Source organism: Petaurus breviceps, unplaced genomic scaffold (assembly GCF_028583685.1).
Source record: "Petaurus breviceps papuanus isolate PSGF00001 unplaced genomic scaffold, PetGlider_PUasm1.0 37, whole genome shotgun sequence".
In the NCBI taxonomy this organism is placed as follows: domain Eukaryota; kingdom Metazoa; phylum Chordata; class Mammalia; order Diprotodontia; family Petauridae; genus Petaurus; species Petaurus breviceps.
The window spans coordinates 29,626,853-29,649,909 of record NW_027186296.1 but is presented as its reverse complement, the minus strand read 5'-3'; the positions used below and the strand labels follow the sequence as shown (position 1 = coordinate 29,649,909).

Genomic DNA, 23,057 nt, shown 5'->3' with positions numbered 1-23,057 from the left:
CTAAGTTTATTCTGTTTCTGTCTCACAAATAAAAAGTAAGCAAACTTTTTCTTTAAGCAACATGAGAAACAAAGGAGGGGGGATCTTTTTCAAAACCTAGAGATGAATTAACTTAGCTGCTGATTGCAGTGTAGTAAATTCAAAAGATTAATGAATGTGACAAACTAATATCACAACTTACGTGCACACAGAAATTTAATTTTCACTATTAATTAATTAGTCAAATGAAAAAGAATTCTGGAAAGAAGTGTAAGTATATTGTATCTGTAATTTAAAATATTTTCTTTATACTTTTTATTCAGATATTTGACAATTATGCATAGAATATTTTAACATCATAATAGCATTGGTACCTATAAATCTTCAGTTATGAAATATTTTCCAAACAAGAGTTTGTTTCTTGAGGATAGCGATTATTCCATGCTTTGCATTGCCTTGATCAGTGCCTGGCATTCAGTAGGTATTTTATGAATACTTATTGATTATAAAAAGCCAATGTCGGTTTTTACTGTGTTCATTTAAGAGAAATTTGGAAAAAAGAGAAGAATCTAAATACAGTACTAAAAATGAGTGAAAGCTGGAAAATAATATTTATGATAAAGGATTTAACGCTACTCCATCTGATGAAAGGAAAGGTGACAAATGGCTTAATATATGTGAAGTTCTTATAAAGAAAATTATTTGGCTTTTCTCCGTGGACCAAAAAAAAAAAAAAAGATGATTTTTGACTTATTTGATTTAGAGAATTTGATTTGAGAAATTTGATTATCCATGAATATCACTGACAGTGACAAATACTACAGGCAAAATGGAACAGTGAAAAGAGCTCAAGATCTGGAGCTGGAGGATCTGTGTTTCAAGTCTTGGCCTAGCAATTTCCCATGTGACTCTTGAAAAATCACTTACCTTCTCCAGGCTTCAAATCCTTCATCCATAAAATGAAAAGATGACCCCTAAAGTTCCTTACAGCTTTTAATATTTGACTCTATTATTAATAAATATAATCATGAATACAAGGGTGTCTGTGAAAGCTGCTTTCCTGGACATCATTAGGAAAATAATAGAAAAATATTATTTGAGATAGTTTAGGTACAGTATTGCCTATAAAATCTCTTGAAATTCCCTCCAGCTCTATAATTTAATAATTATACTAATATTAAATAATCAAATTTTAAAACATGACATTTTTAAAGTGCCTACTATGTGCAAAGCACTGCCATAAAGGCTCCCTCCCTCAAGTAGCATATAATCTACTAGAAAAGATTTGTATTCAAACAGCTAAAATACAAACTAGAGTATGACAAAAGCACTAAGGCAGTTTTAAGTTCTAAAAGGAAAATAATTTCCAACTGAGGAAAGAAAAATCATTTATCAACCAAAAGGATTAGAGAAGGGGTGGCCAGGTGGCTCAGTGAGTAAGAGCACCGGCTCCAGTGTCGGGATGACCTGGGGATCAAATCTGGCCTCAGATACTTAGCACCACACCCAGAAATAACTGGCCGTGTAACCTTGAGCAAGTTACTTAACCCTGATTGCTTTAAAAAAAAAAAAAGAATTAGAGAAGATCTTGAAGGATGAATAAGATTTCAACAGGTGGAAATTGGGGATAGGGAAATTCATGCATAGAAGACGGCTGAAGCAGAGGCATGGTATTGGGAAAACACTGGAAATATTCATGGAATAGTGAGTGGTCTGATTTGGCTGAAACATAGAGTACATAAAAGACTATAGTGTAAGGCAGGGGTGGGGAACCAGTGGCCTCAAGGCCACATGGGGCCCTCTAGGTCTTCAAGTGCAGTCCTTGCACTGAAACCACACTTCACAGAACAAATTCCCTTAATAAAAGGGTCTGTCCCATAAAACTTGGAGTCAGTCAAAAGGCTGCACCCAAGGACCTAGAAGGCCACATGTGACCTCAAAGCCACAGGTTCCCCACCCCTGGTATAGAATAAGGCTTCAAAGGCTAACACCAGCTTGTGAATGATAACAGAGAATCATTAAAGAGTTTTAAGCAATGGAATTGCTTGAATACTCAAGGCAAGATGTAATGAGGGCCAGGGGCGAGTGATGGTGGTAGAAACGGAAAGGAGGCAATGGATACAGGAGATATTATGGAGACATGAGGGACTTGGCAAGTGAATAGATATAGAAGGTGATGGAGAAAAAGAACTAAAAAATGACACATAACCTTCAAGGATAGATAACTGCAAAACCAATAATAGAGCATAATCTCTTGACTTAAAAAAATCTTACCTCAATATCACGATTAAGTTGTTTCACTATTGCTGTGATATTTCTGATGTGCTCTTCTAAGAACAGTCGAGCCAATCGATCTCCTCCACCTTTATTTTGCATTTTCTGCAAACTGTTAACAATGTCATCTTTTATACGGAAAGCATGTTCCACAAGTGCTGCAGTTGTTTTCTCATGGCACAGAATTCTATCTTCCAATTGGTCCACTAGGCTTGCCGATGAATACGGAGCCACACTTAGAGATTGGCTATGTCGTGGCATGGTTCTAACTCGCCTACAAAAGGTAATAATTTCATGTGTATTGCTAGCAAAGGAAAAAACCATGAGTTTGATTCTACATATTCACAAAGCAAATATAAGCATGTGAGCATTATGCACAAAGTGGGGATGGGGCAGGATTTTCTTCTTCCTTGCTCCTAATTTTTTTTTCCCAAAAACTAGGCAGCAGCTAGCATACTACCTTAATAGCAGGGCAAGAGGCAAGCAAATATATTAGTATCTGGTCAAATATAATCTTCTGACCTTTGGGGAACACAGAACTACTAGGACCAGATAGGAAAATCTTCCATTCTACCCTATTCCTCAGCACTTACAGACTTTATCCAACTGTCTCCCCAGGAGGGTGGGTGGGTCAAGAAATTAGGCAGAAGTTTTAAGAGCAAAAATCTGTGGCTACTGCCTCTTCTCTCCATCCTTCTAAAAGTACAAAAATGGAGGTTACCCCTCCAGCCACAGGGAAAAGGGCTCACTGTCTTCTGATACTGTACCCCACAGAGCAGAACTTTGGAGCAGAGTAAACAATCATTTTCTTGCCCTTCAACAAAGCTTTTCATGGCTAAACAGTCACAGGTTAAACACTCATATTACAGAAGGATGCAGGATTAGTACAGAAGAAAATCAGTATTTTCATTAAAAAAGATTAAGCCACTGAAATACATATTTTTCATATAATATACCTTTCCTCGGTGACAAGAGAAGGAAGTACAGTGCTTCGCTGTGCCATTTTCTTTTCAATAATTCACATCTGTTGAAAAATATGCATCAAATTACTTAACAGTTTATATATGGCACCAAAAGTAACTTCATAAATATAATAATGGAAACTATAAAAATATGCAGAAAATTCCAGTCTTAAATTTTAAATCTTTTATTTTTAAGGAATTTGGGATTTAAATATGAAATAAACAACAAAAGATAAATGTTAAGAGTAAACTAAAGTAAAACCAAAAAGCTTCTTAACATATACTAGGCTGATCAAAAAACTTTTACCATAACAATGCTTAAGTAAAAAGAGTTTTCCTTTATTATAAATATGTCTGTATTCAGTAAATTTGCTAATTAAACTTAGAAAATTGTGAGTCTGTTAAAAATTAAATAAAATAATAAGTTATCATTGTAGTATGATTCTGTGAGTCCATTACTGGCAGCAGTCATATTAATGCTATATCTTTATTAATAGCTCATAGAATTTAGATATGGAAGACTCTACAAAGATCATCTAATCCAATAAGTTCCCAAATTTATTTGGACTACCACCTCCTTTTCAAAACAAAAATTACTCAGCATTCCCCTGGAAATCTACTTTGTTTAACCCTTTAATTTTTTTTCAATTTGTGTCATTTCAAAAAGTGTTTTTGAAATGACACATGTTAAATTTAATAATTTATTGTAAATTTGTGGGGTTTTTCCTACTTTGAAATTTTGATGATGTAACCTTATAGTATCCTATTATAAATATGTCATTACACTGACATATTACTGCCAAAACATTCTGGACTTCCCAACAATGGGCAACAAGCTTGCCTGCCACCACTTGCTTGTTAGGACCTGTTGGTGGACTTGACCACTGATCAGTTATAACTTGCATTTTGTATATTTATTTGGAAAATAATGTAATCACTGTGACTTTGACTATTACACAACAGATGAAACATGGATAAATGTTTCTTCAAAATATCTTCAAAATGTTCTTCTCTTCTCTTCTTTCCTTCTGCTTCTACCACCCCCTATTTTTATTCAACCCACCCCAATTACACCTGAAGCTACTACCACCCCACTCCACTACTCTGCATCGCTCCAGCACCCCCAAGGGGGCAGTATCACCCTGGGAAGCTATGATTAGTCCAACCCCGCCCATCAAAGGAAGAAACTGAGGGTCAAAAAGGTGAAGTATTCTGCATAAGGTTACACAGGGAGCAAAAGAACAAAATAAAGATGTAAATCCAGGTCCTCCTTTAAGAATTTCATCCTTCAAAGGGGGAAGAAAAAGGGAAGTTTTTATTATGGATCTGATTTTCACATTTAGAGGTAGAAATGAGTGTCTAGGGTGGAAAAGATGGGAACCCTAGAGGGAAATGACCACTCTCTTTTAGAAGTGTGACAGAGAAGAGGAAATTCAGGCACTATAAGTAATAAGATATGCACTATAGATTTTGGAAAGCAAATATCAAAAGAGTCAGAAGAAAGAAAGGTACAAGCCCCTGAACTAAAACAGAAGTCAGCTCAGGAAGAAGGAGAGATGTTCAAGAACAAAATTCTAATATACAAAAGGAAACAATTCCGGTGAGAAAGAAAAATGTAATTTGTGTGAAAAGATTGATATGGATATTCAGTGAATGCACCAACTACTTTAGATTTAAGCAAAAATCATACAGAAGTTGCGAGGCCAGATAACAAGATGGGTATGGCCTAGTCTTGTAAAGCGTCAGGAATGCAAAATTTTGGAATGAGTTAAGGCTGGAGAAGGAAACCAAGAACAACAGAAAAGGGTTATTTGGTTTGGTTGTTTGGGGGGCAGGGAGAGGGTTAAGCTATTCTGAGTGAAAGAAGAGCACCAAAGAAGGGATGAGATGTCTGTCTGGAGCAGATGGGACTATGCTAACTGACAACAAAGGGAAAGCAATATTACTCCACTCTTAATTTTGTTTCTGCTTCCCCTGTCAAGGAGAATGACTTTTGCAATGGGAATGGCAGAAAAAAAATTACTAACAAGCAACTAATACCCAGATAAGTAAAAAAAAAAAAGTAGCAAGAGGGCACCTAGCTGCCCTGGATAAATGATTGAGAATGAATGAAAAAGCATTTATTAAATGTTTATTATATCCTAAGAGCAGTATTAAGAACAAGAGATTTTTTTTTAAAAAGGTGACAGTCCTTGTTCTCTGGGAGTGTTCACACTCTAACTGGGGAAGATGATATATGTAAGAGGTGATACTTCATGGAGGATGGAAAGACTAGCAGATGCTAAGAAGGTGGCTACAGGAAGGATTAAAAACCCCAAGAGCCCATGAATCCATAAGATGCATCAAAGTATCTTCCTTCCATCACTGGAAACTGGAGAATGGACCTATGGGTCAGAGAAGAATAGGGATTCTGAATGTCTTCAGGCAGGGGTGGGAATGGAAAGGTCAATATCTGGCCAAGTAAGGAAAAGGAAAGAATATTAGAGGTGGGAAGTGAGACAAGGAAGGAAAAAGGCAATACCAGTTCCAGTTTAGGCCCTCTAAAGCAATCCCGTTGGGTCCAGGGAGCCCTGCAGAGTAGAAAGGGGAAAGGGTTCCCACGTGGCACCAGCTATAGGAATGAATTCATGCTATCTGATCCAGATGAACTACATGGTTGGGCATTGAAATATCTAGCAGTTACGTTTGCTGACCTCTGTCAACAGTATTACAAAGATCACAGAAAATAGGAAAAGCACTACAAGATTAGAAAAAGGGAAAAAAAGTCCCAGTCTTAAAAAAAAAAAAGGTAAGAAAACAGAGTCTATAAACAACGGGCCTGTGAGCTTGACTTCAATTCTATAAAAATTCCAGAATGGATCATTACAGAGATGATTGGTGAACATTTAGTAAGACAGGCAGTGATTACAAAGACAGCATGGCTTTATCAATAACAGGGCATGCTAAACTAACTGCATTTCCTTTTTTGTCAGAATTACTAAACTAAGAAAAGAGACAACTTGGTTAAGTAGGTAGAAAGCTGACCCTGTAGCCCAAGAAAACCTGGGTCAAATTCTGACCCTACTACATATTAGATATGTGACCCTAGACAAGTCACTCAGCCTCCCTAGACAACTATCTAAAACTGTAAATCAACAGCATAAATAAAGGCATAGAAAGCACACTCATCAAATATGTAGATAACATAAAGCTGAGAAGTATAGCCAGGATCCAAAAGGTTCTTGAAACACTAAAACACTGGGTTGACTCTAATAAAATGAAATTCAATTGGGATAAATGTAAAATCTTATACTTTACCAAAAAAATCACCTATACAAGTACAGGGAGAAGATGGCAATAATCCCACTGTACCCTTTTCTCAACAGACCTTATCTAATATATTCTGTGCAGGTGGGATACCACAGTTTAAGAAGGGCATTGATTAGCTAAAGGACATCTAAAAGAAGACAACCAGACTGGCGAAGGGCCTTAAGTACATTTCATATAAAAATCAGTTGAAAGAAATGGGCATGATTAGCCTAGAGAAGACTTAGCTGTTTTAATCAAGGAAAAAAAGTATATGAACGACTGTCATGTGGAAAGGGATTAGAATTATTCTGTCTGGCCCCAAAAAGCAGAATTAAAAGCAATGAGTAGGAGCTGCAAGAGTCCAGTTTAGACCTGATGTTAAGAAAATCTTTCTAACAATTAAAGCTGTACAAAATTGAAATGGGCTACATCAAGAAGTATTGTCTTCCCTGTCCTCAGAAGTATTCAAACAAAAGCTGTATATTAGAATAGGGACTCCTTTCATGGATGGGTTAGACTAGCTGGTTGCTATGATCCCTTCCAACTCTCAAATTCTATGATTCTACGATTTTGTAATTCAAAGCAAGTACTCTTTTCATTATACCACACCATCTCACCAATTACTTGGATTACATTTTGGTTTTAATAAATATTTCATAATCTCAACTAACAAAAAAGATAATCATATCAAAAACTTTTAGTTTTGGGGTGGCCAGGTAGCACAGCAAGTAAGAGCACCGGCTCCAGTGTCGGGATGACCTGTGGATCGAATCTGGGCTCAGATACTTAGCACCACACCCAGAAATAACTGGCCATGTAACCTTGAGCAAGTTACTTAACCCCAATTGCTCATTATAAAAAAAAAAGGAGGGTAGACTCTGGACCTCTGCAGGGAGGAAGCTACCAGTTACCAACCAGCAAGTTGGCACAATGCACTGAAGCACAGGCTGCCCTGCCCTAATGATGATTCTATATTTGAATACAGAGGTGATATAGTGCTGACCTTGAAGCATAAAAATAAGTATATAGTAGGGTGCCGCACTTAAAGTCAGGATGACAGCTCAAGACCTACCTCTGATACCCACTGTATTTGTGACCCTGGGCAAGTCACTAGAAAGCTCTCTAAGACTTCTAGTTGCTGAGGAGGAGCCGACCTGAATTGGTAGAAGGTATTTCCTCATCTGAGAATTCCCTGTATCAATTGAAATCACAGGTTCAGTTCCTATGTCTAGCCTATATAAATAAAGAGACATTTCTGGCCAGAAAAAAAATATATAAAGAATGAAAGAAACATGGGAAGATCTATACAAACTAAGGCAAAACAAAGAGGGCAGAACCAAAAGAACAATATATACAGTGACTGTGATCATGTAAATTCAGATAAAACTAAAAGACTTTAATTCAAGTCATCCAGTATTGGTTCCAGGTGGCTGATATTAAAACACACTATCTACTTTCCTTTCTATTAACATCAGAAAACCACACTGCTGTCAAGGACAAACACTAGTATTAGATGGTTTGCTTAACTTTTTTATAGAAAGGTTATGGGATTTTTGATGTGGCAAAAAAGAAAAAACTGTGTCCATAAAAAAATATTTTAATTAAATACACATTATATAGTGCTTATGGAATTCTAATATTAATCTATCTGCTAGAACTAACGTTAATGTTAATATAGCTACTAGAACAAAGAATAGTGACAAAAGTTCAAGATATTTAAAATTAAATTAGTGAGTCAGCTACAGCTGAATAATTAAAGCATATATTTCTATTATTTTGTAGCTAAAGAATAATAAGGGAGCTGAATCTAAGATAGGATACCATAAAGGATGGCATAAGAACAAGCGTTTGGGGTTATTCTTATTCTCCCTCTTGCCTTAGTTGTGGGTCTTCTTCATTCCTGGATCCTTCTTCAGCATAAGGACTGGCTCATAATTACAAAGATGATTTGACATAACACATAACCTATGATATTCTTGCCAGAAGTAGCATATAAGATGATCTTGGATGGCAGATCTGTAGGCTCCATCAAGGCTATGGCTCCATACTAGAGGATGAGAGCTCCTCTGCTTGACTAGGCTGCCCGGAATAAAGCAAGATATCTGTGCTCAACAAAACAGGGACCCCTGAAAACAATCCACTAAGGTATATAGGGCCATGGTTATACTGGAAGTTGTTTGCAATTGCAGTTTTAGACATGTGGATCAACAGGCATAAGGACCAAAATGAAGACATGTTATGGTTGGTAACTGAAGGGATTAGGTAGATATTGGTCAATTAGCCTTGGGTAAGATAAGAGTAGGATAAAAGGCTATCAGTTGAAAAAATGGAAAAGGTATACCAATTCCTGGATGGGACATGGTGAGGACAGTCTATGAACAGTCAGCCTCCTTCCATTAAGAATCTTTAAACATTTGTTAGTGTTATAAAATATAATCTTCCTACAGCAGGGAGGCTGAATATGAATATATAAGGCAAGACCCAACAGTCCATTTCTGGTCAAGAGGATGAACAGGAAATCCACCTTCATATAATCTCTGAGCAATTTGGCAGTTAGTCTGTACCCCATGATGGCAATAAAATGTTCTCTCAGAATGATACAAAGCATGAGGCAACCAGAACCACCTTCTTGCAAACCTTCTCTGCTAGAGAGACAATGGTTCTATGCTAGGATTTCAAAGTTTTAATTACTTTTCTTTAAATAGGCTGATCATCATGTAATCATAAATATGAGACACTAACAGCAAAGTAATATTAAAGAATTAAATGAGATAATATTTGTAAAGTACTTAATACAGTGACTGGCACACTGTAAGTGCTTAATAAATACTTGTTCCCTCCCCTCCCTTTAAAGAAAATATACTGAACGTATGCCATAACCCATCTAACATAATTTTAAGTGTGGATCTTTTTAAATTAAGAGATGGTGACAAAATAAACTCAAACAAAATTTTAACAGAATTTGAATTTGAAATTGGTTTTAAAGCAGCTGTAATTTTTCTGTAGGCATTAAAAAAAGTCTTACTCTTTTAGCCAAATTTATTCTAAATTGAAAAATAATTTGCATATTTAAAATCAAGAAAGTTTATCTTTTCAACCTACAGATATTCATGAAAAATAGGAAATACTGGATTAAAAGCATAACCTGGGGTGGCTAGGTGGTGCAGTGAGTAGAGTACCAGCCCTAGAATCATGAGTTCGAATCCGACCTCAGACACATAACACTAGCCATGTGAGCTTGGGCAAGTCACTTAACCCCAGTTACCCCTGCCTTCCCCCCTCCAGAAAAGCAAAAAAAAAAAAAAACCCAAAACACATAACCTAGTACAACAAAATATACACAGGAAGTTCAATGAATGAGATTCCAATTAACTAGATTTTCTGATTCAGTGTTAACCATTAGGTATCATTTTAATTGTAATATAGCAATTACAATTTTCAAGGGCAATAACCTAAAAGTCCATCTCACATCTTGTTATGGAAGCATATTTTTTTCTCATTTCCAGGATGAAGTAACTGATTCAAATTTATACAATAGTCATTCCCCATTTGATAAATGATCAAAGCATATGAACAGGTAATTTTCAAAAGAAGAAATCCAAGCTACCAACAGTTGTGTGGGGGAAAATTTTGCTGCAAATCACTAATAATGAAATAAATGAAGAACAGGGGTGGCTAGGTGGCACAGTGAATAGATCACCAGCCCTGGAGTCAGGAGTACCTGAGTTCAAATCCAGCCTCAGACACTTAACACAAAAACTAGCCCTGGGACCTTGAGCAAGCCACTTAACCCCAATTGCCCTCCAAAAAGCAAAATTAATCAATTAATTTTAAAAAAAAGAAATGAAGAATAAAACCACTCTGAAGTTCTACCTCATACTCATCTGATTGACAAAAAAGGAACAAGAAAATGACAAATGTCAAAGGTACTTCAGAAAAACAGGCACATTAATGCGCTCTTGGTAGCTATGAATTAAAACTACCATTCTAGAAAGCAATTTGGAACTAAACCCTCAAAGTCACAAAACTGCATACCCTTTGACCTAGCAATACCACCATCCATACCCCAAAAAGATCAAAGAAAAAGGAAAAGTACATATATTTACCCCCCCAAAAAAAATGGTAAACTTTTTGTAATAGCAAAGTACTCAAAACTAAAACAGTATCCATTAATTTGACAATGGCTAAACAAATTATGGTATGTGAACATAATGGAATATCATTGTGCCTTAAGGCCAATGTGAGACTGTTTTGCTTGACTAAGCATATTTTTATAAAAGTTTTGTTTTTATCTTTTTTTCAATCAGGAGTAAAGAGAAGGAGATGGTAGGGAGGGTGTAAATAAAATAAATGCTTGCTAAATAAAAAATTCAAAAATATTTTTTAAATTTAGCTATATAGAAAAGTGAGTACCTATCATTTGGAGGATGGCTGAATAAACTCTGGTATGTGAATGGAATAAAAAATTATTAAACCTTAATAAAAAATATGGGAGTAATAAAAATTTTGAAATAAAATATATATTCAATTGGGTATCTTACCCTATAGGAAAATAGAAGAGTAATGGATAAGAGGGGGGATGATAGAAGGAAGGGCAGATTGGGGGAGAGTGTAGTTAGGAACAAACATTTCTGAAAAGGGATAGGGTCAAAGGAGAAAATAGCATAAGTGCGGGGCGGGATAGGAGGGAGAGAAATATAGTTAGTCTTTCACAATATAACTGCTATGGAAATGATTTGGGTAAGTACACATGGATAACCTATATTGAATTATCTTCTCAGTGGGGGTAGGTGAGGAGGGAAAAAGGGAAAAAATCTGGAACTCAAAGTTTTAAAAACAAATGTTTAAAATTTTGTTTTTTACATGTAAATGGGAAATAAGATATACAGGTACTGGAGTATAGAAACCCATCTTGCCCTACTAGAAAGTTAGGGGGGTGATGGGGGAGGAAATAAGAAAGAACAGATCTTGGGGTGGAGGTAGGGGAGAGACAGGGAGAAAAAAATTGCAACTCAAAATCTTGTGGAAATGAATGTTGAAAACTAAAACTAAATAAATTAAAAAAAAATTTTTAAATTAGAACCCTGAAAAAAAAATTTGAAAAGCTAATATGAACAAAATGAAGTTAGCAATACCAGAACAATTTATACAGTAACCACAATAATGTAAAAACAAACAAAATAAACTTTGAAATACTTCAGAACTTTGATCAATGCAATGATCATTTGAGATTTCAGAGAACTTATTACAAGACAGGCTTTCTACCTCTTGTGAGAGAGGTGGTATAATAAAGGTACAGAATAAGGTATATATTATCAGATATGATCTATGTGTTGGTTTGTTTTGCTTAACTTTACTTCGTTACAAGAAAGGTTTCTATTGGATGGAAATGGAGAGAGAGTAACTAGGAAGTGGAAACAACATTTTTTTTTTTTAAATAAAGAAGAGGCTGAGTGGAGGAAGCCGCACAACCATGATGACCAGGTTCACTGAAATTCTATGTTATCTAATCTCAACTGGGTCCTCATTGCAAGGCAATTCTTTTATTCTCCCCTAATTCTCCCACTTCCTCAAGCTTCCCATATTGCCCCTACCTTCTCAGCAGAGGTCCTTAACTCATAGTTTACTGAGAAAATAGGTCATTTAGCTTGAGTTGTCACTTCTTCCCCTATCCTACTTCTCAAAATTCTTTAGCATTATTCTGTCCTCCTTTATTCTAGTCTCCAAGAAAATACAAGACTCATCCCTTTACCCTCACTCCCATCTCCCACTGCCTCCAGCAGCCTGCCCCCACAATCACCCCTAGCCTCTCAGTAATCTCCAATCTCTCCCTCTCTACTCATTCCTCCCCTGCTACCCACTAAGATTTCCAGGTCTCCCCATCCTTAAAAAAAAAAAAAACAACCTTCATTTGGCCCTACAATCCATTCAAGCTATTGTTATCTTTCTTTTCCTTTTCACAATCAAACTCCTAGAAAAAAAATTGTCTACACACATTGCCTCTATTTCCTCTGATCTCACTCCATAACTCTTTACAATCTGGCTTCTGACTTTTGTCACTCACCTGAAAGTGCTCTCTCCCAAAGTACCAGTGATTTCTGAATTGCCAAATCTAAGGGCTCTTTCTCAATTCTCATCTTTCTTGATCTCTCAACAGTATTTGACACCACTGACTACCCTCTCTTCATGGATACCCTTCTCTTTGGGTTTTTATGTCACTTCTCTCTCTTGGTTCCCCCTCTTATCTACCTGGCTGATCTGGGTCTCCTTTCCTGAATTATAATCCTTGTTCTACACCTTAACTATAGATATATTCCCAAGGTTCTATCTCTGAGCAGTACTCTCTCTCTCTCTCTCTCTCTCTCTCTCTCTCTCTCTCTCTCTCTCTTTCTCTCTCTCTCTCTCTCGCTCTCTTTCTCTCTGTATATATATACATATATATATATATATATATATATTAGTGATTTAACCAGCTCCTATGGATTCAATTGCCATCTCTATGAAATAGATTTCTAGATCTATACATCCAGACCTATTCCCTTTGCTGAGCTCCAGTTCTATGTCGCTACTGGATGTTTTCAACTCAATGTCCCACAGGCATCTCAAACTGAACATGTGCAAAACAGAACTCAGTATCTTTACCAAACCCACTCTTCTTCTGAATGTCTTTATTTCTGACAGGGGAACCAGCATTCCTCCGGTCCCCTAGGTTTGCAGTCTAAGACTCACCCTTTACTTTTCCCTAACCTTCACTATCTCCCGTATCCATACAGTTGCCAGGACCCTTATGACCCTCTTACCTGACCTTTTAAAACAATTTCCTATTTGATTTTCTAACTTTGAATCCTTCTGCTCTCCAGTTCACATGCCACCCAGCTAACCAAAGGATATTCTTAAAGAACGAGTCTGATCATGTCACCCTGCTCAAGAAGCTTGAGTGGGTCTGTCACTTGGAGGATTACATACACACTCCTCTGTCTGGCATTTAAAACTCTCTACCATCTGACTCCAGTCTATCTTTCTAGATTTAGTACACATTGTTCCCTTTCACACACTCTATAGTCTAGCCAAACTGGCCTACTTGCTGTTCCTCAAACTCACACAATATTCCATCCCCTGAGTCCCTGCCTTTGCAAAGGCTGCCCCCATGCCTGTATTGTACTCCCTCCTCCTCATCTCCTCTGATGAAAATCTCATCCCTAGTTTCACTCAAATCTCAATTCAGGCTACTTCCTCCTTGAGGCCTTTCCTGCTCCTCCCCCCAATGCTTGTTACTATTACCTCACCTCCAAAAATTACCTCTTGCTTATTTTGTTATCTATTTTTATGAGCATATATTTCCCCCAAAAGAAGTTAATGTCCTTAAAAGTGGAGATCATTTCATTTTTGTCATTTTGTTTCCAGCACAGTGCTTGGCACAAAGCATACCGAGTAACCAACTGAGGAATGGTCTGGAATGGGAGAACCTGAGTTCAAGTCTAGATTCTGTCATTTACCACCTCCATGATCTGGAGCAAGTCATTTCATGATCTTGTAAGAAGGCAGGGCAGATGGGCTGAAAGATCAGAAAGGCAATAAACTGCCAAAAACCCTCTCTCCGACTCTAAGGAACTTACAAGCAGCATGAAGACGGAGAGTCCAGGCCTAGGCACAGGTCTTCTTCAACTGGCTGTACAGTTAGTTGACTGTGACAGAGACTCTTTTAGCAGATTACTGCAACTATGACATGTCTGATTACCCTGTTTATGTCTGTGTTCCACTACATCGTATGTACTGAGGCAAGTCTCCTGCAAAGAGGTCTACTGCAGGTGGCTGAAGGTTTTTGGCACAGAGTAAAATAAAGGGGTTGGCAATGATGATTCTGTGTATACAGAGATGTCACAAATAGCATACTCTGTGCAACAGTAAACAAAGGCATAGCTGGCTCCAGAAAAGATTAAGCTTGTACAAAAATGCTTGGTCCTCTAGGACTGGTGAAGTACCAGATATCCCACTGGCCTCTCTTTTCTCCATGACAAAGCCACAAATCATGGGACACACAGAGGTCATTGAGTTTGATTCCTTATCTGAAATACGATCCCCTCTATGACCGTCCCCCTTGGGGAATTTCACCCCCCTCTAGAAGACCCTCTGCAACAGGGAGTCCATTATAAGGTAACCCATTCCATTTTTAGATATCTCTAATAGTTGGAAAAAATTATTTTTATTGAGCTAAAATCTTCTTCTCTAGTTTCTTCTAAATGGGCTTAGTTTTGCCTACTGGGCAAGCAAAATAAATCTAAATCCTCTTCTTTCTAACCACACTCCTATCATCTGAAGACAATGATCTTGCTTTAAATCTCCATTCCAATCTAAACATCTCCAACTGATTTCATATGGCATGGTTTCAAGGTTTCTCATTATCCCAGTCACCTTCTTCTGGATGTGTTCCAGTTCATCAACACTCTTTATAACGTGTAGCACCCATATAGAAATGCAACATTTGAAACTGTATTGCAGCCTGACCATACTTATATAAATGAAAGCTAAGAGAACATTAGCCCTTTTTTGACTGTCAAATATCACAGTTGTCTCATATTGAGCTCACAGTTCACCAAAACCCCTGGGTCAACTTTTTAAAATCAACTGCAGTTGATTTCATCCTATATTTATGCAAAAAATTAAAAATGTATTTTGTCTTTACATCACAAATAGACTATAAGCAGATCCTTGAGGCAGAAATGTCTTTCTATATCTTTAATCTTCTGTTGTGCTTAACTGTGCTTTACATATAAATGTATGATAAATATTTGTTGATTTGATTTTTGAGTCTTTAAATCTATAGTTTCAAAGCTTTCCTTCCTTTTTTGAGTGATATTTCCTTTGCCAAAAGACAGTCCCATTCCACCTGCAAGTTTGGCAGGCTATTCCAGCTGGCCCTTCAGCAGAAAACACAAGTATGAATGTTACTTTTTAGGGCAGGTTGCATTTTTTAAATAATAATGATAATGTAGCAACTATATTTAGCAGCTTTTCTTTCTAACATTTGAAAAAAATTCCCAAATCTGCCAAATACAACAGCTAAAACAGAAAAATATTGTCTAAAAACTAATGTGTACATCCTAAGTGCACTAGATGTGGGGGAGCAAGCATCTTTCTGCAGCCTCAATCTTTTCTATACAGAACTATGCCTTTGTTTATTGTTGCACAGGGTACACTATTTGTGACTTGTCTTTATGTTAAACTATGTCACAGAAAAACTCATCTGTTAGTTTACTCAACTTTAAAGTGAGGGGGTTGGACCAAATGATCTCTAAGATCTCTTCCAACTCCAAAAAGCCTCTAAATTTTATGACAGTGAATATCTTCTATCTGAGGTAACCACTTGGGTTTGGTAAATTAATTTTATTTGGGAGAGAACAGGAAAAGGATCATGAACTCTTCTCTACATAATTAAAAAAAAGAAAAGAAAACTGAAATCAACAAAAAACAAGCTGAAGGCACCAGGAGTGTCTGAATAACATCTTCCCAGTTAAACAATTTTAAGAATCCCATAATGTGAAAGCAACCCCCCACACATTCTCTCCCACATAAACACATTTTTTTTTAGAAGCTACACTAAGCAACAGAGCAGGCTCTCCCATTTAACTTCTCTCGCTACCTTATTCAGAAAATAATCTCCCACCAAAGTATTCCTTGATAAAACAGAACTGACCACTACATAACACAAACAAAAAACATTTTGAGAGACGCTGAAAGTTTCTATCTTAGGGACTTTTCACCAAGACCTGATAATGACATCATGTAATAATTTCTACTTAGTAAAAAATGAAAATGCTGCCCCTTTTTTATAACATTTTATTTACATTTGTTTTATTTTTTATGTATTCAAAGGTAACAAGAAACGCTAGTTTAAACAATTTAGATCACAAGTAAATAAACTTTTTTTTTTAATCAAGGACCCTCTGATTCGGGGGAGGAAAGAGGGCAAAGGAAAGAGAAGGAAACCAACTGCTGGCCACATACAAACAGCAACTTATTTTAGTTTAGCCCTTTGGGCATGGAGGAAAAAAGATTAGAGAGAAAAACAAATTCAACTCATTTTAGATTAAAAACACAAAATGGACATAACACTTTATTTAATACAAGTGACAATTTGGGAGAAAAGGGAAGAAAGTGAGATATACAAAGAGGTAAAGAAAAAAAATTAAAGAGGAGAGAGGAAGGCCAGGAAAGATGAGTAAGGGAAAGGTGAGAGTCAGAGGGGGAAAGAAAAGGAAAAACAAAAAGAAATTTAATAGGCTGTGAGGTGAATGTGTTAATTGGAATTAGTTATGTTCTTGTCACATTCAGCTATTTTCAAAAATCCTTCAGTGGTTTGTTACTCTGTTTGTCAGGCACTCTGGGTTTTTGTTTGGGGGGCATTTTTTTCACTTAGCTATTATATACAAAAAAGACATGTTAAAAAAGAAAAACGAAAAGTCATTCATGTTTATAAAATGAAAGTAAGTTTTTTAATTATCCTAAACTCAGTTCCTCAAAATGAGAACATGGTTCTATTAAACTGGTTTATCAATATTTTGGTTCAACCTCCCTGAATTAAAGTCCATTGCTACCCTAAGGTTCCATCCTGGTGTATAGATGGGTTCTCAAAGACTTTGAAAATAGAGCTCTGGAAAGCCCATCAATAAACAAGCATTTATTTATTAATTAAGTACTTTACTGTGAGCCAGGCACTGTTCTACCTTCAATAGACCCAAATAAAAACGAGACAGTCCTTAGCCTCAGATAGCTTGCAGTTTACTAAACTGGAAATGCAATAGGTATAGCACAACAAGGAGTTTTATGTTTTCATCCAGAAATCAGACTAACTAAATTCAAAGTGTCAGCAACTCTCCACTCTAGAGGACTGGTCACCAGGTAATTATTTAATTTTAACTACAACTAACAAAACCCAATTACTAAAGCATGACAGAGTTACAATCTAGTAGATTGGTGGTTAGTATCCACACAGATAAAATCCCTGAAGCACCTACTGATAAATGTTTTGTTCAGAATAGGATAGTTCCATGGGTGGAAAGATATTGTATCTCCTTGTTTTTTCAAAGGAAGGGAGATGAGCATATTTTATAGACAGTGAAGAAAGAGTCAATGGAGAGTTTGGAGGTTGTAGAGAAAGGAAATAACTGACAACGATGTCACAGGAGGGGTTACAATCAAGGGTATTTACAGAGAATTTAGCCTTAAAAGGCTAAAGGAAAACCCTTTCCTCTATGGAGGGTAAGAAAAGTTGAGGGACAATACAGAGAAGTTCTGAAGTGATGAAGAGCTCAGAGGAATTTGGCTCTCCATACACGCAGGAAAGATGAAACGGTTAGATGTCTATTGCGCAGATTTCAACATGTGTCTGAGCTGACCCTCTTGTCTAAAAGTATACGTATCTGGAACACACTTTACAGATGGAAAATGAGCTGGACCCAGGATGGAAAAGGAAGAGGAAGGTAGGCTACATTGTTTTGGAGAAACTGCAAAGTACTTTTGCTGACACCAAACTTCCCATAACAGTGAAGTTCTATTCAGGGGTGGGGAACCTGTGGACTCCTGGCCATATGTGGCCTTCTAGGTCCTTGGGTGCGACCTTTTGACTAAAGCCAAACTTCACAGAATACATCCCTTTAATAAAAGGATTTGTTCTTTAAAACTTGAATTCAGTCAAAAGGCCGCACCCAAGGACCTAGAAGGCCACATGTGGTCTGAAGCTGCAGGTTCCCCACTCCTGGTATATCTTCAATACAAACATTTTGCCAGTGTCAATGTATGGTAATGAGATGTGGAACACCTGTCAAAAACTGAAGATGAGCACCACACAGACTGCAATGGTGTGGCAGGCATAAGCATATAACCAACAAGGAACGCTGAAGAACAGGAGTAAGGGCATGCTCATTTCCCACCAGCTAGCTGCTCAGCTTGGTTTCAAATCTGTAAAGCAGGCTTTCCCCAGGATAAACTAATCACCTGAAATGTCATCTTCATGCAAACTGACTCAGTTTTTGATACTCAGCACCCTCAGTCACCTCTCCTTTAAGACTAAGGGGCTGAGCAATAAATGCCTCCCAAAGTCTCCTGTTGGGGGGCTCAGAACTCCCAGCCAACTCTTCATTTCCCACCAGCTACTCCGCTTGGTTTCCACTCCATGAAAATGATGTCCCATCTGCACCCCTCCCCCTTTTCAGTTTTCTTTTGTGTATTATCTTCCCCCATCCCACTTGTCCTGATCTATATCTGGCCACTGGCTAAGATGGTTCAAGAGGAAAAAGTGAGGCTGGTGACTTTTCACAGTCCTCCCTCACTTAAACCAAAGTCAATTTCAAGTCATGTCATCACCTCCCTGATGTCATGGTCCTCTTCAAGAACAAAGGATAAACCACACAACAACACATACAACACAATCTTCCCCCATTAAGTTGTAAGTTCCTTAGGATGGTCTTTCTTATTTATATTCCCAACTTAGCACAATGCGGCACAGAGTAGACACTTCATAATTGTTGACTATTGGTTAAGGATATCCTCAAGGAATTGTAAGACAGAAAGAAAGACATCATATGGCAAATAGATGGCTAGTGTTGTACTGGTTAGCCTCATGCCATAGCGAGGAATGAGAAAGATCTCTAGCACATTAGGTGAATAACCTACCTCAAACTTTCAGGAAGACTTGATTAGGTTTTGATAAGGCATTGTTGGAGGGAACTCCTGAGTTAGATTACAGATCTATTTGGGAGAAGCTTAAGCAAGATATCCTTGATCATCTGAGTAAAATAGGAGGCAAGTTTGTAAGTGTGAGAAAGGTGGGAGGCAGATTGGAGGGGGGAAAAAAGGAGTATAAAAAGGTGTGGAACAGTCTCTGTTACAAGTTAACAAGAGGTAAATAAAAGGATAAGCAACAGCAGTAACTGTCTCAACTCAAGTGGAGTAGTATAGCATGAATCTGTAGGTGACCTAGTCAGTCATTTTTTTTAACCATGAAGTAATGCTTGGCAGCACATATTTAAGAGTTGAGAAATCAAATACAGAGAATCCAGGACCAATGTTTGGCATGGGGTACTGGAAGAAGGTCAAGGAAGTAAAGTATTCTAGGATGTTTAGGATGTCCTAGATAGGACTGCATCAAAATGGTAACTCTCCCTTCTAGAGGACAAGTGAAGTCATCTGGGGACTGACAGACTGGAAGAAAGAATAGTAATAGACTGGAAGAATGATCAAAGGAAAAGAGGTCACAAAGAAAGCTAAAAGCAATTTCAGCTCCATGAAGAAGTGGGACATGAAAGGTAGAGGTAGAGCAGTTCTGAGTATCAAGATGAAGTGTCCAAGGTATGGAAGCAGGATAGTGATGGAAACCATAGAAGCTGAAGAACTTTGAAGTCAGATGTTGGATGGCTAACTAACATAGATGCTAAGTAAGGATAATGGCAAGAGACAGGGTAGAGAGGAAAACTTGAAGTCATAAAAGGTAGGTAGAAGAGTAGCACAGAAATCGATAATACCATCTTTTCTACTCCTCCAGAAAGCTCACTTTCGACTTCAAAAGCAGCTTTTGAGAGAAGAAAGGAAAGCTAAGGCAAAGACTGGGAGAATTCATCCTTGTGGGACATTCCCTCTACTGAGTCAATGGTGCAACTCATAGTTTCAGAAAACTGCCTCAAAGCAGCTAGGTGGCTCAATGGATAGAACGCTGGACTGGAGTCAAGAAGACCTGAGTTCGAATATTACCTCAGGCAATTACTAGCTGTATTACCCTGGCCAAGTCACTTAACCTCTATCTGCCTTGATCCATTGGAACTGGCAAACCACTCCAGTATCTTTACCAAAAAAAAAGTCCATGGACATTGTGGTCCCATGACCCTTGGGGGTCATGAAGAATCGGACACAAGTGAACAACTAAGAGTGAGTTGTTCCATGTCACAAAGTCAAACAGGACTTGAACCCATGTCTCTCAAACTCCAAGGCTCAGACTCTTAGCCACTATACAGCACAGTCCCTCTCTTAGCAATAGTTAGATTAACAAATATTTTGTTTCCAAATTGGCACACTTCTAGATTTATTTTGTTTGCTTAGAGGGCATTTCCCAGGGGCTGGAAGGGATGGTAAATCATACAGAATGCTCCGCCCATACCCCAGTCCCACATTTATATAAATATATATGGGCTAAAATGAACATCTACAATAAGATGGTAAGATGGTGATGGTAATTCACACTTACAGAGCCTTTAAATCCATACATTACAAAGTTGTGAGGTAGGTAAGAATTCTTCCCAATTTACAAAGTGGGTAACAAAAGTTCAGCATCACACAACTAGATCCCAATTCTTCTAATGTTCTTTCCACTACACAATAAGTGAGGAGGGGAAGAACCACCTGTTTTGCCTATGTTAAGATGAGTTTATTATGGGTTAATTATGTGGATATGAGCTCTGTAACTTTTTCATAGTATTAGCTTTCTGAGTCTAATTCCTGTGTCCTCTGCCCCCTCTCTCTCTCTCCTCCGGTATCCTCTTCCCTTGACTTCTGGTCCCTACCCAGACAGCAGCTGATTTGCTATATCCTAGATGTGGCTCTAATTATAAAACATACGCCCTTTCACAGATAGTTAAATCTGAACTTAAAATCTAAAACCTGAATGTTTAAAACTAAATTGTTTCTGTGCACCTGTTCCTGAAAACTGTTAAAACTGAATCCACCTTTGTCAAGCCTAGCACAGTTTCAGTTTATTCATGTTAAATCATTAACATCACCATACACAGAATAAGCTGAATGCAAAAAAAAAAAAAAACCCTCATACATATTGAAGAAATGACTCACATCATTCCCAGACTCATCTACTATTGGGTTTTGATTTTACCTGTGAAAAAATGCAAAGTTACCTTCAGGTCTAACACTCCAGAAAACCAAGAACTCAAGAGGTTCACAGTTCTGCTGATGATTTAGACAGCTAAACAGATAACTCAAAAAAGTGGACAATGTCAAAGTGACTGCTCTCACAAAGATCGTTTGAAAAAAGTATTAACACTTCTCTAGACTCCTGATCCATTCCACAAAAACAAGTGATGATTAACCCTTCTGTCTCCAATCTGTTTTTCCAAGTGAGAAAAGTAATTAACCCTTCTCTCCCCAATGTCTCTTCAAGTGAGATAAGTAATTAACTCTTCAGTCTCCCATCTGTTTTCCCTTTAGAATAAGGTGCTCTTTTTCTTAACTCCCATCACATTAACAACAACCAAAAAAAAAAAAAAGCATATTTGAGGGAGCTAGAATAATGACAGTTATGCATCACTTTAAGGTTTTCAAAGTGCTTTCTGATCCTCGCAACAACCTGTGAAGTAAGTGCTAATTATTTAATTATTTTTGCAGGTAGGATACTGACGCCTGAAAGAGGGGACTTTAGGGATAATCTAGTCCCAACCACAGTCATTTTGCAGGTGAGGAAACTGAGGGCTGGGAAGTGATTTGAGACACCAGCTAGTCCAACCTCTTTATTTTGCATACCAGGAAACTGAGGCCCAGCAAAAATAATGGGGTTGGAGTCAAAGATACATTCCAAATCTAAATCCTTGTTGTTGTCGAAATGAATAGCCCAAAGTCACACGATGACTTAGTGGTAAGGGCCAAACTAGAATCCAGGTCTCCAGCCAATGCCCTCTCTATTATAACTCAAAGTAATAGCTTTAGGGGGAAAAGCCACACTATCGGGATTTTGTCAGCATGCAACACTCCCAAATCCCAATGCAATGTCAGCTGTCTTGGGGTCCAACTTCTGCCCCTCCGAACATCACGCGCTCTCCCTGGCAGCAGCCCTCAGCCCCTCCGTCCTGCCAGGCGGCTGCCCCAAGGTCAAGGTCACAGAGGGGGCGCTTCAGCGGTACCCGACCCCTCACCCCCAGACGTCCCCCCCTCGTCCTGGGGAGAAGGTGAGGGGGATGACTACGAAGCCGCCGGCGTCTCAACAGCAGCAGCCTCCCTTCCTTCCTTCCCACCCGCCTCCCGGGGTGGGTCCCGGCGGGAGCAACACTCACCGGCACTGGGGGCGGGCGGGATACGGCTACCCATTTCCTCTAGCCTCCCTGCTGGGCGGCGGCGGCGGCGGTGGCGGCGGCGGCCGAACCAAGGCGAACCAGGAGCGGAGCACGCGCCCCTCGCCGCCGACACCCCCCCTCCCAGCCGTATCCCTCCCTCCCCTGCAGCGGGAAGCGCCGGCCAATCGGCTCGCTTCTAACTACCTCAGCGTGCCAGCCCCCCCAGCCCCCCCACCAGGGGGGTTCGCTCCCAGGCGTCTCGAGACCCGCCCCGGACCCACGGCGCGCGCCGGAGCCAAGCGGTTTCCGGGAGCCCGTTGCCTGGACGCGGTTGCTTGGCAGCCCCAAGTGGAGGCTTTCCCCGCCAACCCCAGCCCCTGACAGGTTGCGCTGCCCCGCCTCCCTCCCGATCCCACACCGAAAATAGCCTCCCCTAGTCGTCGCTGTTGTTTCCCACCGTGCTCCCGGTAGCTGACGGGGCGGGGATTTCTCCTGTTGCAAAATAAAT

General features: G+C 38.6%; 1 protein-coding gene across 1 annotated transcript in view; it reads right to left on the bottom strand.

Annotated features, from left to right (window-relative positions):
• The window catches only part of FAM81A (family with sequence similarity 81 member A), a 78,164-nt gene extending 55,504 nt beyond the window's left edge, over positions 1–22,660 (bottom strand). The window contains exons 1-3 of the mRNA XM_069098172.1: positions 22,550–22,660; positions 3,210–3,277; positions 2,254–2,527 (exon numbers count right to left, since the gene is read on the bottom strand). Of these exons, the coding sequence (XP_068954273.1) occupies positions 2,254–2,527; positions 3,210–3,256 (321 nt within the window). The 5' untranslated portion in view covers positions 3,257–3,277; positions 22,550–22,660. The remainder of the gene's footprint in view (positions 1–2,253; positions 2,528–3,209; positions 3,278–22,549) is intronic.
• Between the last annotated feature and the right edge of the window lie 397 nt (positions 22,661–23,057).